The 14,090-nt window shown below is 47.1% G+C and overlaps 1 protein-coding gene across 1 annotated transcript in view; it reads left to right on the plus strand.

Annotated features, from left to right (window-relative positions):
• TAPT1 (transmembrane anterior posterior transformation 1) overlaps positions 1–14,090 on the plus strand; it is a 67,169-nt gene that overhangs the window by 44,094 nt on the left and 8,985 nt on the right. Inside the window, exons 4-9 of the mRNA XM_004707763.3 lie at positions 4,022–4,184; positions 4,428–4,563; positions 6,703–6,800; positions 6,981–7,050; positions 12,145–12,225; positions 12,910–13,019. Of these exons, the coding sequence (XP_004707820.2) occupies positions 4,022–4,184; positions 4,428–4,563; positions 6,703–6,800; positions 6,981–7,050; positions 12,145–12,225; positions 12,910–13,019 (658 nt within the window). The remainder of the gene's footprint in view (positions 1–4,021; positions 4,185–4,427; positions 4,564–6,702; positions 6,801–6,980; positions 7,051–12,144; positions 12,226–12,909; positions 13,020–14,090) is intronic.

The raw sequence follows: 14,090 nt of genomic DNA on the forward strand, positions 1-14,090 counted from the left end.
GGGGGTGTGAAAGGAGGCCCAGTGGCTTAATGGCTGAGCACTCATCTGTAGCCCGAAGGTCAGCTGCTGGACCCCAGCTGCTGCTCTTGCTCTGCCCGGGAGAAAGCTGCGGCTGGCTGGCTGCTCCTGTAAACCTTGCAGCCTGGCAAGCCCTCGAGGCGATTCTACCCTGCCCTGCAGGGTTGCTGTGAATCAGCCTGGACTCAACAACAACAATGTATTCACTATGTTAAATGAGTAAAGGAGTCTCTCTGTTAGCTATTGTTACTGTAACAGAAATAACGCAAAAGCGAATTTATTCCCTCTGCTTTGGAGGCTGGAGCACGGGCTCTAGGACAGTGGTTCGCAACCTTCCTAATGCTGCGACCCTTAATACAGTTCATGTTACAGTGACCCCCACCATAAAATTATTTTCGTTGCTACTTCATAACTGTAATTTTGCTACTGTTATGAATCGTAATGTAAATCTCTGATATGCAATATGTATTTTCGTTGTTACAAATTGAATATAATTAAAGCATAGTGATTAATCACAAAACAATATGTAATTATATATTGTGAAATATTTATGTGTTTTCTGATGGTCTTAGGCAACCCCTGTGAAAGTGTCGATTGACCCACAAAGGGGTCGAGACCCACAGGTTGAGAACCGCTGCTCTAGGAGAAGGCTTTCCCTCTGAGCTCTGGCAGGAAGGTCCTTGTCTCCTGGAGCATCTGTGGCCCCGCGTTCTTGGAGATCTCCGAGAACCTTAGCGTCAGTCCTCCCCTGGGTATATAGGAGGTTCCCGGCATAGGGACCCTGAACACAAAGGACTTGCTCCCAGCTCTTCTTTCTTGCTGGTTGTTAGGTCTCTCTTTCTTGGTTTTCTCCTTTCCCCTTTTATCTCTTGTAAGATAAAAGGTGATACAGGCCACCCCCACCCCTGAAAGCCCCCTTACATTGGACAAGGGCTGTGACCCACCCTTCATCCCCATGCAGTTGATTGGCTGATCACATCAGATCACATAGGGTGTGTGTGTGAGATGGGATGATGGCATCATTATTTAATGGCCCAGCCAAGTTGACACACATTTGGTGGGGATGAACAATTCAGTCCATGACAGGTGGTAAATTGTTGGTTTCTCTTAAGTTTAGAAGTTCCTCTTTGAAAAAGTATAGGATGGTAGTTAGAAGCCTGCCTCTGTCGGCTGACTGCTTCAATCCACCCCGTTCTGTAAGGCCACAGGCAGGCTGTGTGGAAGCTAAAGGAACTTGTACAAGGGTCCAGAACCATAGCGTGCTTTAACAACATGCCTTGTGTTTTCACAACCTAGCCAACATGAAATTGGATGGGAGATGTTTAGACTGAATGTTTAAATGTTAATTTATTATCATCTTGGCCAATAATCTGTGTAACTACATCATTTTGGGATATATAAGCATTGCTTAGCTATAATTTGTAGAAACAGCACAATGTTCTACCCTAGGTATCCTGAAGCCTTGTCCCTTTGATGTGAATCTGTTTGTAAAGAAACACAGCTGGAAATAGAACCGCACCCCCACTCCACTCCCCACCCCCTGCCCTGTTCTTCCAAGTAGGGCCACGTTGACTGGGATCACTTAATCTAGCAGTATGCACACCAGTAAGGAAGCTAAAGTATAGCTTTCTACCGTAATTAGTTATCAAAGTCATCTTGGTGATCATTGCAAACTAATTAAGATTGACCCCGCTTGGGTCTGCGCTCATCTCCCTCTTTAATTCATGCAGTGTGCCCTGTCTTGCTTGACTCTGCAGGTCCAGGGCGGGTGCTTTGTGGTCTTCAGCCTTCGCTGAGCTGGGCTGACCTCTGAGGAGGAGGTGGGTGATGCCCTGTGAATACCCCTCACTTGGGGTCCCTGCCACACCCAGGAGATAGATAGGTGCAGGCCAGGGGCTCCAGAGGGTCCAGGTGTCTCCTCCAGGCATGGTTGGAGTGAAAAGTGTGTTCAGATGAAAATTGTGTTCACTCTCCAGCTCTCGACACATGTACATTTTCAGTCCTGGGCCGGGGGGGTGGGGGCAGAGAGAAGAAAGGTGCTGGAGAACGTTTGAGGCTGCCCAAGAACCAGTGAGGAGGATTGGTAAACTCTGTCCCTGATGTCGTTTCACCAGAATCCAGCATTGCGTCCCTAGGAACAGTTTGCGTAGGTGACAGTCCATCTCCAGGCATGTTGTCCAACGTTGACCCTGCAGGCCCCCACTGAGCCTTCTCCTGCCTGCAGCCCAGTGGCTCTCTTTCCCGGGCAGTCTTCCCAGGAGGCCTCTCTCAGGACATTAGCATTAGCCCAAGTTCTGTCTGTAAACAGACGGCCCGACCCAGACCTAACAGAACACACAGAGTGCATTCTGGGAAAGGAAAAGGCAGCTATGTCAGCCACTCACACAACGGTGACCACAGCACAGCAATGTTCAGCTAGCCGTTGGGTAGACATGGACATGGTTGAGCTTGTCAAAGCTCTTTGGAAGTAAGGAGCCCCTGGTGTGAGTGTGGACCAGGGTTAGAAAAGAGCCTAGGTGGCGAAGGACAATACGAGAGATCGAGCGCCCGTGGTCAGTTAGGACATGAGCCGGCCGTGGTGGTCCTAGGACTAGAGTGGAATGTCTGCAGCTCTGTCTTGGCTCGTCGCACCCACAGAGGTGGCACAGAGGACTGCTGCCCCACAGTTTCTGAGGCTGTAGCTACGTGCAGGAGCAGACCACCTTACCTTGCTGCCACAGAAGGGTGGTTTGAACTGCTGACCTCACCAGTTAGCAGCTCACTCCCGATCAGGGCCCCAGGATGTTCTGTGCTGGGCATCAGCCTGCAGTGAACCCGGAGCAGCTCCCCTCTCCTCGCCGGAATCTCTCACCTGAGGCCTGTCTCAGATCTCTTCCTGTCTAAGTTCTTTTTTGCTGTGTCTTGCTAAAATGTTTGTCCTTTTGCAATTTAGGTTTAGCTGTTTACATTGTCAACTCCGTAGGAAGGAATGATTCTGTTCATATTCATTGGAGGTGGGAGGTGAGGGGTAGACTTCAGCTCGTACCACAGAGGGCAAAGACCAGAGGAGGGACTTTATGGGAAAATGCCTGTCTCCTATATGACAGCAGATGCCATTCCTATTAGAGAACTGAATCTTCTGACTGCGCTGGGTGCCATTTTCCACCAACAGGATTGACAATTGTCCACAAGTGAATCAAGCTCTGTACTGCTGCACAGGGATTAAAGGCTTACCCAGGGCTAGCACCCCAGAGACCAAGCCACTCTGAGTGACCCTTAGAAAAGAAGGCACTCCTAACGACCCTTGGAATTTTTAAGATTGTCAATCTGCCCCACAGCAGATGGCCTCATCTTTCTCAGGTGGGGTTCAACCACCAACTTGACGTTCGCAGCTCGTCAGTTAACCCATGGCGCCACCAGGGCCCTTCATGCACCGCTGTGGGAGTGTAAAGTCACACCCCTCCCGCAGAGGGAAGCCAGCCAGCCTATCACAGTGTCAAGTGCATTCCAGTTGTAGGATCCGCTACTGCTGTTATCTCACAGGCAGCATGCAGGGTGTTACTCCCCGGGGGTGTGGAGTAAATGGTGGGGCCCTGAACCAGGCAGGAATGCTCTGCTGTGTCACTGAACACATGGTGGTAGAGTTGCCACACGGTGTGCGTAGAACACGCTGATTGTGTAAAAAGGGCCTATGTGGCACTGCGGGCCATACTCTGGTGTGGTTCAAGGCTGTGGGGCTTGTTACTGCCCTAGAAACCCAGGCGGTAACTCCTTCCCCATAACCATGCTCGGCAGCAGCTCCCCTGTGCCCAAGGGTGACTACGGCACCATGCTACCTCTCCTGGGTTAACAGCTTTCTTTCCTGCCCCAGGCCTGAAAGCCTCAGACGGCCCTTTGGGGTAACTTCCCTGCCGGTGTGAGAATGTTAGAAGCCCCTGACCTGGATTCCTAGCTTTGCGTGCCGAGACGAAACCTGCGGGCGCACAGAGAAGGAGGCTCAGTGTATACTTCTGGTGCATTTCAGGGACAGGCGCTTGCTCCAGCCGGCCCAGGTGTGTGACATTTTCAAGGGTGTCATTCTGGTCATCTGCTACTTCATGATGCACTATGTGGACTACTCCATGATGTACCACCTGATCCGAGGGCAGTCTGTCATCAAGCTCTACATCATCTACAACATGCTGGAGGTGCGTATGATCCCCGAGGGCCTGCTAGGGGCTTACGCCATCTCTCCACCCACCAGTACCTAACCAAACCAAATTCACTGCCGCCGAGTCAGTGACTACAGCGGGTAGAACTGCCCCTGTGGGTTTCTGAGACTGTCACTCTTTATGGAAGGAGACGGTGGGAGCACCTTAAGGGGGTCTGATTTTTCATCACACGTGCAAGTGAAATGTGAACCAACACCTTTGCCCTCTTTTTCTCGGCAGGTAGCTGATCGCCTGTTTTCATCATTTGGACAAGATATATTGGACGCGCTCTACTGGACAGCAACAGAGCCGAAAGAAAGAAAGAGAGCCCACATCGGGGTCATCCCACACTTTTTCATGGCCGTCCTCTATGTCTGTATCCTTTCAGGGTCCCGGGAAGCCCAAACACCGGGGCACAGTCTACAGTCCCGGTTCTCAGATGTCTTTGGCCTACTGCCTCCTTCTCAGAAAAAAATTAGTTATTTCCCCCCCCTCCCCAACCCGGCAATGAAAACTTTTGGTTTTCATTGGTACTCCACCACCGTCCAGGATAAAGTGTAGGCATCTGCTTTTACAGCCCCCCTGGTCTGCAGTATTGAGCTGGGGTTAGTGATTTCCAGAGGTAAGAAAATCCCTATGTCCAAGGCAGCTTCAGGAAGAACCGGGAACATGGAATAACGAGATAATGGAGTTTCTCCACGAAGGTTCCAAGCCCCGTTGTGTATCTCTCTGAGGCTCTTGGTAACAACAGCTCAGCCCTCGGCGGCTAACAGAAGGCCTGGCGGTTCCAGCTCCCCTGGCACTTGCCCTGGGGAAGGACCGGCCATCACTTCAGTAACGATGACCACCTACAAAACCCACAGAGCACTTCCTTCTGTTGCCTGTGGTCACCAAGAGAAAGGTGGCTCCTTGTGGGGCTGCTAATTGCAAGGTCAACATTTCAAAACCACCAGCCTTTGCAGGGGAAAGATGGGGCTTTCTACTCCTGTAAAGAGTTGCCGTCTTGGAAACTCACAGGGGAAGTTCTGCCCTGTCGCTGTGGGTCATCATCGACTCGATAGCAGTCTGTTTTGAGTTTGATGTCTAGAAGTTAAATTAGATGAGTAGGCATTTTATAGGTTCTTCCCCCTCCCTGGCTTAAAGGCCCCTCTTTGGAGAGTGCATGTTTTATTCTCAGAGAGAGAGAGCGAGCGAGCAGTCGTGGACACGCAGCCACTTCAGTGTGCTGATACCAGGGCTAGTTCACAGGAATGCGCTTCATCAATGTTTCCCCTCTTAGTATTTCTTGAAAGCGTGACACTTGGGAGAAATTAGAAGAATGCCAAGGACATGAATGGCCCCAGTGAGAAGGCTTCTGTGAGACTGGAAGCCTGTCTCAGAGATCATGGGGTGCCTCAGTGAAGCTGGAGGGAATTCTCGGGGACCAGGCAGTTCCTGTCTCCTGACGTGCCACACCCTGAAGAGAACCAAAGAAAAAGCCTCCACCCCTCTGCCTTCGAGTTCTTGTAGACTCACCGTGCCCATGGGACAGGGTGGCACTGCCCTGTGGGTTTCTGAGACTGTCTGTCACTCTACAGGAGTAGAAAGTCCCGTCTTTCTCCCTCGGAGCAGCCGGTGGTTTCCAACTGCTGACCTTGCAGTGAGCAGCCCAACACGTAACCACTACGCCACCAGCACTCCTCAGAAAGATCGGGGGGCGGGGGACTCATTTCAGGATGACAATTATGAGTCTATTTCTTTTGTCAAAGGTGATTGTGTCCGTGCAGAGGGTGCATTTATTTTGAAACTTGTCTGCAGGCCACTTTCTGAAGCCACTCGAGTGCTGGTGTCTCAGAGGGAGCACACCACCCCCATCCCGACGCCCCTTCCCATAAATTGTAGATCGGGGCTGCTCAGACTCCTCCCATTCTTGGTCCCCTTATCCCCGAGAAATGGGCAACCAGGCCACGCACTGCCAAGAGCACCTCCAGCTCTGATACCCGTGATTCTAATTAATTTTCGGCCGTTGCTCGTTCAGAAACCTTTCACAGTCGCCAAAATCTTCACGACCCCTCATTCAGTGAACAGCGTATGCAGCTTTGTGTTAGCTAACGGGGCACAGGACTCGTTTCTACTCTCAGGAAACTCGTCTGGGTGGCATAGACTTACTCTAAACGCATGCCAGCTCTAGCTAATGGGGGTGACTAGTTTAAGACCTCACTTAGAAACCATAGTCATCTTTTTTTCCAGTATTCACTTTCAAAGGTGGTATACCAAGCTTGTTGCACCCATCAATTCCAACTCACATTTGGACCTTCTATAGGGTAACACATCCCAAGGGTGTTTCCAAGGCTGAAATCTCCATGGAAACAGTTGATCACCTCTGTCCCCGGCCAAGCAAGCGACTAGGGCTCTTTCAGTTAGTGGCCGAATGCTCGCCATTGTGCCAATAGAGGTCCTGCAATGTGTGCTGTCCTACATTCAATAGACTGTCAGAACAGACACCGGTGTTTTCCTTAACGCCACATACTGCTAGTTTTACATGCGATTCTTATAATGGTTCAAGCAACAACCCTCAATGTAGCTTTCAACTCCCACAACAAGTCACTGCTTACTATCATGATGTCTAATAATGTAAGTATGAGACTTTCCATTGTTGTAAATGTAAAAGTGCATTTCAGATTGTAACAGGCACTACATAGCCACAGTACTCCCACAAAGAGTACTCGTTGTTTGTTGTCTAGAAGAAGTTTTCTATCAGCTTGCCCACTTTCGAAACTCATACAAAGATGATGTTTTTGTTTACTTTTTCAGTTTGTTGAAATTAAAGGCAGTGTTTTCAAGAAGTTTGAAAAGAACAATCTCTTCCAAATGTCCAATAGCGGTACGTATTATGAGCTTCTACTTGTAGCTCTGGGCAGTATCACTCTGCAATTCCTTCTGAAACCCTGATGGCACACTTCCTGTGGGTCACTGTGCCTTTGTTCCTACCAATTCTGCTCTCTTGCCGTGTCAATGGATTTTCATTGGAAAGACCTGCCAACACAGAACCTCTTCTAAAATGTTACAGAGCAGAGGTGAGAATTTTGTTTCAAGAACTAACGTACCCGACCCATGCGTGGGTACCTGACCCATGCGTGGGATTTTCAGTCACTTGATATGCATGTGAAAGTTAGGCCTTAAACATGGGCGACCACAGAAGAAGCGATACATTTGAAGAAAAAACAGATCTCCCATGGAAGAAGTGCAGCCAGATGCTCCTTAGCAGCGAGGATGTCAAGACTTCATCTCATGGACTTTGGACTTGTCATCAGCAGGGACCAGTCCCTAGAAAAGGACATCATGCATGGTCAACGGAAAAGAGGAAGATCCTCCAGAACCCGGATTGTCAGAGTGGCTGTGGCAGTGGGCTCAAACTAACCACTGTTGTGAGGATGGCTCGGGACCAGGCAGTATTCATTTTGCTGTACATAGGTTGCACCTAGACAACAATCAACATGCTTGCTGGGCTTCATTATGAGCTTTTTTCCACCCTCTGGAGATGTGTGACTTTGTGTGGCACCTAACCATACTTTTTCAGAAGTTTCTCGCTGGTCCAGACCTTTGTCTGAAACAGGTAGAGAACAAAACACAGAGGCAGCCGTCTGGGTAACCCCGGATTCTCCCCATGTACTCAGCCTCGTCTGTTCTGTCTCACTCCCTCCTTTCAGTAGAAGGCGGGGAGGGGTGAATGCACAAGCTTTACCTCTGGGAACAGGGTCCTTTATCACTGAGAAACCTATACACTATTTAGTTCCTCTAGGACAGAGTAGAACTGCCCCTTTGGATTTCTAAGGCTGTAACTCTGTCAGGTAGCAGAAAACCTCCTCTTTCTCCCATGGAGCAGCTGGTAGATTTGAGCCACTGACTTTGGGATTAACAACCCACGATGCAACCCACTAGGCCACCAGAGCACCTGTGTTTTCTATCGTTAGAATGAAATTCTAGACCAATACAATTTGCCCAAAGCAGATTTTTGCATTGGGTAAACTGCTACAAGTTTTAGAAGAATGTAAAAGATCGCTTTACCCTCAGATAGCTTTTAAAACGCATGCCTGGGTAAGGAAGGCGTAGTAGTAAACTAACCTGTGCCGTCTTGCAAACACTGCATTTGTTTCTCTGCTGTTCCTGGTGCTGGTCCCGGCGGGATGCTGAGGGCACAGCTGCTTTGACACTCACGGCTGCAGTTTCACGGCCAGCCACCAGGGACACTCATATCCAGCTACGTATTTCCTGGAGCATTCTCACCTGGAAGTTGAGCTGCCATATGCGTTGTGCAAAGTTTAGTGCTTCTGCTGACTTAAGATTGGAGGAGTAGTTAGGAAATTTTAGAATAATCTTGTCTCTCTTTACTTTGGTAGCTGGCCATACATTTTCTCTAGATGCATTGCCTGTGGATGCATGACATGGAGCGTAGTGAGGTAAAACCAGGCTCCCTGATTTGCACTGAGACGAAACCTCATGCACGTGTGGCGTATCTCCCGGAGATGGAGTGGCCTGCGCACTCAGAGCCCTCGGCTCTGGCTCCGCCTTCACGTAGCCTGGGCCGTGGCATTAGACTTGAATGACCATTGCACCTTTAAAAGGTGGTAATAAACAGTATGTTAAAAGTATACAGCAACTTCAGAAAGTTTGTGGGAAAATGGAATTAAAAGTTAAGGGATTTTTCCAAGCCCCTTTTGTGTGACCAACTTAGTGGTGATTAAACAGAAAAAGGAGCTTAATAGTCTTGACTATGAGAAGTGAGTGTAAAACACTAAACGAAAAGCCACTGTCTTAAGTGAGAGTGAGTCCGTCCGTTTTGCCTGGAATTCACGTTTTCTGTTAAAGTAAAATGTCTTTCTCTCCCAATTTAAACCCAGACTCTGTGAATGTGGGCTGTGTTCATCCAGTGTTGGCAACAAGTTTTCCATCTCAGATTCTGTTAGTTCTCACTATAACCAAAATCTCATCTCCTAGATAAGATTTTATTAGGTAAGAACTTTTCTTTAAATTTGGGTATACTTTAGAAAGGCTCAAATTGTCAAAGCCAAATTTGAGTCTCAAATTTAAAGGCTATGTAAAACATTTAAATAGGGGAAAAAGGTACAACAATAAAATTTTGGGTTTTCTTTACGAGGCCAAGGTGTGTGAGTATTTAAAGCAGTGGTTCTCAACCTTCTGGATGCTGCGACCCTTTAATACAGTTCCTCATGTTGTGATGACTCCCCAACATTATTTTCACCGCTACTTCATAACTGTAAGTTTGCTACTGTTATGACTCAGGCGACCACTGTGAAAGGGTCATTCGACACCCCCCACACCCAAAGGGTCGCAACCCACAGGTTGAGAACTGATGATTTAAAAGCATGTGATTTTAAAATGCTCTAGAGAGAACAAAGGTTCCGATGCCACAGATCGCAGGGTCAGTATATAGTTATAGCCAGCTGAGGAAGTTGGTTTGGTTTTTTAAATCTTCATTAGCAGCCTGTTTCATCGTTTTATTGTTGTGAAAAGGAACCTGGTGGCAGAGTGGTTATATATTGGGCTGTGACCCACAAGTTCAGCAGTTTAAAACCAGCCACTCCAAGGGAGAAAGGGGGCGGGGGGAGGCTTTTTACACCCATAAATAGTTAACAATCTCAGAAACTCACAGGGACAGTTCTACTCTGCCCTATATTAGTCTACATTAGCTCAGTAGCAGTGAGTTTTGAGTGATTTGATCATTGAAAGACAAAGATATTGATAATAGGAAGCAATAATAGTGAAAACTGAAAAAGAAAATGAAACTTTGGTTTTCCAGCAGCAGCAGCGACATGGACAGTCATTGGACTGAGCCTGTCATGAGAGTGACCCCCTGACTCGGACCCATGTGCACATGACAGAGCCCATCCTTCCAGTGAGTGTTTGTTTTGTCACACAGGGACAGGTGGGAGTAAGAAAAAGGAACAGAGGTGAGACCGAGAGCCATCCTGGTCAGCATCTTGAGGACGGGTGGGTGAGGCCAGGGTTTCCAGTGCTGTTAGTTCCAGGGGCCTCACAGTGTTCGTGGGGAAATGGAATGAAGAGAGAATGGAATTATCCCACGAGCTTTCTGAAGCCCCTCCTATTAGGGAACTGGGTAAAATGTTTTGACATGGGCAGAGCTTGCTGCATGGGTGGTGGTCCCTAGCTTCAGGCCTCTATTAGGTAGTCTCACAGTAGGCCAGGCCTACTCCGGACATCAGTTGATGTATTCCGTCCTATTTTTCAGTGACAACCTAGATTCTGTAAGAAAGTAACAGCATGGAATGTGTAAACTCACCTTTAGCAGGAATTCAATTAAGGACTTTTATTGAATTCATTAAAACTAGATTCTTCACTTTGTTCTAACAAATTGGCAATCTGAGATGCTCACCCTCCCAGCACAATTTCTGAAGACAAAATGGGTGCATAAGCAAATAAGGCAAAGAAAGCGCATGGTGCCTGGCTATTAAAAGATCTAGCACCTGGAGTCTTAAAGACTTGAAATGAAACAAGCGGCCATCTAGTGGAGAAACAGCAAGCCCACATGGAAGTAGCACACCAGCCTGTGCAATCATGAGGTGTCATCCGGACCAGGTAACAGGTATCAGAAGACCCTTAACAAACAAACAAAATCATATGGTTGAGAATGAGGGGGCTTGGAGCAGAGACCCAAAGCCCATCTGCAAACAATGGAACATCCCCCACAGAGGGGTCACAGAGAAGAGATGAGTCAGTCTGTACAGTAAAGCACCGATGAAACACAATATTCCTCTGATTCCTTGAGGCTTTCTAACTCCCCACTTTCATGACCTCAGTGCTGCTTCTCTCTCTGGACTAGACCAGAGCATGTGCACAGGTATAGATAAGAGATAAAAGCTCACGACACCCGGAATCCAGGAGCAGGAATGGAATAGCAATACCAGAAGGATAGGGAGAAAGTGGGGGAGGGGGAAATCGATCATAATGATCAACACCCAATCGCCCACACCCCTCCAGGGCGAAGAACAGCAGAGACCATGAGGGAAGGGAGACAGCGGTCAGTGTGGGATATGAAAATAATAATAATTGGGGTCACGAGGGTTGGGGGGAAGAGGAGCTGATACCAAGGGCTCAATATAAAGTAATTGTCTAGAAAAGAATGATGGCAACATATGCACAAGTATGCCGTATTCATTCGATGTATGGATTGCACTAAGAGTTGTAAGAGCCCCCCAATAAAATGATAAAAAAAAAAACAGGTTCTGGCTCAGAGTGATTAATTAACGAGGATAAATGTCATTAAGAAACTTAATTTGTGAGGGTTTCTCCTCCCCGAGTCCCCCTTTATTCTACGAGATGCCACTGTAATAGTGTTCTCAGCTAAAGGATGCATTTGGCTGGTTCGTGTTTTTCTCATCCACCAGACTGGGAATTGTCGAGGACTCGGCTGTTTAACGTACCCGCCCAAGTCTTGTGTTTTACTCCTTGCTCTTCTCCTATAAAAATGAAGACGAGGAAGAAAAAAAATGAAGAAGAGGTCACTGGGGAACTTCTGATGATCCAGTGTGAACAGACTGATGATTTGAAAAAGTTTTCAAAATTAGAACTCTGGAATTCTCATCCTAGAATCCATGTGACAACAGAAGTACACTGTTTGCCAGTGTGGCACCATCCCGAATGTACATCAGAGTATTTCTTGTACGGTCAGTCGTCTTAGAAGTATGACAAGAATGCTTCTTAAAGACAAAGGTAATGAGACTTCTCCCCCATGCCTTGGACATGTTGGCAGGAGAGATCAGTAACTGAAGTAGGACATCATGCTTGCTAAAAACAGCAGGGCAGCGGATGAGAGGAAGACGTTTCGACAAGATGGATTGGCACTGGCTGCTCAAAAGAACAGTGAGGGTGGTGCAGTGTTATTGTACATAGTACAAGAGCATAATAATTTTATCATGTTCTGATGTTTGTTTTTCAGATATTAAGGAACGATTCACAAATTATGTACTTTTACTAATAGTGTGTCTAAGAAACATGGAACAATTTTCTTGGAATCCAGGTAACTAACTTGTAATACATTCTTTAATGTTGACTTAAATGAGTTATACTCAGAAGGCCATTGTGTGGGTGGTGTGAATGCCTTCCTCTGCAGGGGTGGTGCTCTGTGCTGGGCTGGGGCAGCCATGGTGAAGGACTACAGGGACCTGCTTTAAGGAGCACAACTGGTTTCTCACGGTTCTGAGGGTTCGCAGGGCCCTGTGCCCTCTGTTGACGCCAAGAGAAGATCCTTCCTCTTCTCAGTTTCTGTAACCCCAGCATTTCCTGCCATTCCTCAGCTTGTCCAAAAGCGCCCGTGTGTGTGTGTGTGTGTGTGTGTGTGTGTGTGTGTGTTTGTGTGTGTGTGTGAGAGAGAGAGAGAGAAAGACACACACACTGTGTCGTGACACACACTGTCGTGTCTCCTCTCCCTGTCAGAAGCACCCCTCAGGAAGGATTAGGACCCACCCTGCTGCAATCTGATCCCTATTCCCCACAGGAAGCCATGCAGGCCCAGACACTTGTGTAATTGTTAAAGCATGGCTCTTGGGATAAAGATTACAATTAATTAATTGTATGATAGGTCTATCATTGTTTATAGAAAATAACATTGTTTTTTTCCTTCTGGAGATTTATTTCTGTGTTACTGTGGAATCCGTTCACATTTAGATTTAATGAGCTGTCTTTGTTCCCCAAAATTTTCCAGATCACCTCTGGGTGCTATTTCCAGATGTCTGTATGGTGATTGCATCAGAAATCGCCGTGGACATTGTCAAACATGCTTTCATCACCAAGTTCAACGACATTACTGCCGACGTATGTATTCTCGCAGGCAGTTCAGCGTCTGCAGTGGGCTTTTCCTTCGTAGTGGTACAATGTTATGGAATGCTAAACTTAGATGGGTACATTCATGAAGATAAGAGAAGACTATGGCTATTTTGAAGTTAGAACTCTGATTTTTAAATTCCTAGTTCCATATTTTTAGGTGAAAGGATAGATGGCCCAGCAGTTTAAGTCCATATGTCATTTAACTCAAGGTCATCATTATATATTATACCACCATAATCTGTCCACTTAAAGTTTTTAAAATCATGTTTTTTCTCAAAAAAAAAAAAAGGACTGTCCTTTCTCCCTGGCTGGGTTTATTTTAAATGTGTGTTTTGGGGTTTGGGTGACAATATACACACAAAAGCACATAATCCAACAGTTTGTATGCACAGTTCAGTGCATGTATTATTCTTAGGTCCTTTCTTAATACCCTCACAGTCTTTCTCCAAGTCCTTCTCCACCACTAAGGTGACTCACTGCCCCACAAGCACCCCATTGAACTCGCTAGTTCCTGCTGTCAGTGGACCAGGAGTGGAAGAGACCAGTCTCTAAAAAGAGCACAGTGCTGGAGACAGACGTTTTCCGTCTTAAGCTAAACTGCTCTTTGTTCAAAGTTGACTTCAGAGGGCCGTGTCAATGTCAGCCTCAAAGATTCTCCCAGGGCAGTAGCTTCAGTGTGGGAAGGTTTTTAAAGCATAGTTTATCATTTGCATTTTTGGGCCTGAGATCATGAATAAGTTCTTGCTAAGTGTTAGCAAACCAGAGCCTTCCTTGTATTTTTCTGGCGAACATATTTGATGAAACTGCAAGATATGTTTTATATTGTCATCAAATATAACAAACAAACCAAAAAAGCAAACCCATTGCCATCGTCAGTTCTGACTTATAGCATTCCTAGAGGACAGAGCAAAACTACCCTGTGGGCTTCGGGGGCTATTGAATCTGTATAGGAGCAGAATGCCTCGTCTTTCTCCCGAGGAGCAGCTGATAGGTACACACTAGACCTTTTGCATAGCAGCTCAACGCAGAGCCCATCCAACCACCACCACCACCTCCACC

This window comes from Echinops telfairi, unplaced genomic scaffold (genome assembly GCF_000313985.2).
Source record: "Echinops telfairi isolate 266 unplaced genomic scaffold, ASM31398v2 ScPeMD7_7468;HRSCAF=8506_1, whole genome shotgun sequence".
Classification (NCBI taxonomy): domain Eukaryota; kingdom Metazoa; phylum Chordata; class Mammalia; order Afrosoricida; family Tenrecidae; genus Echinops; species Echinops telfairi.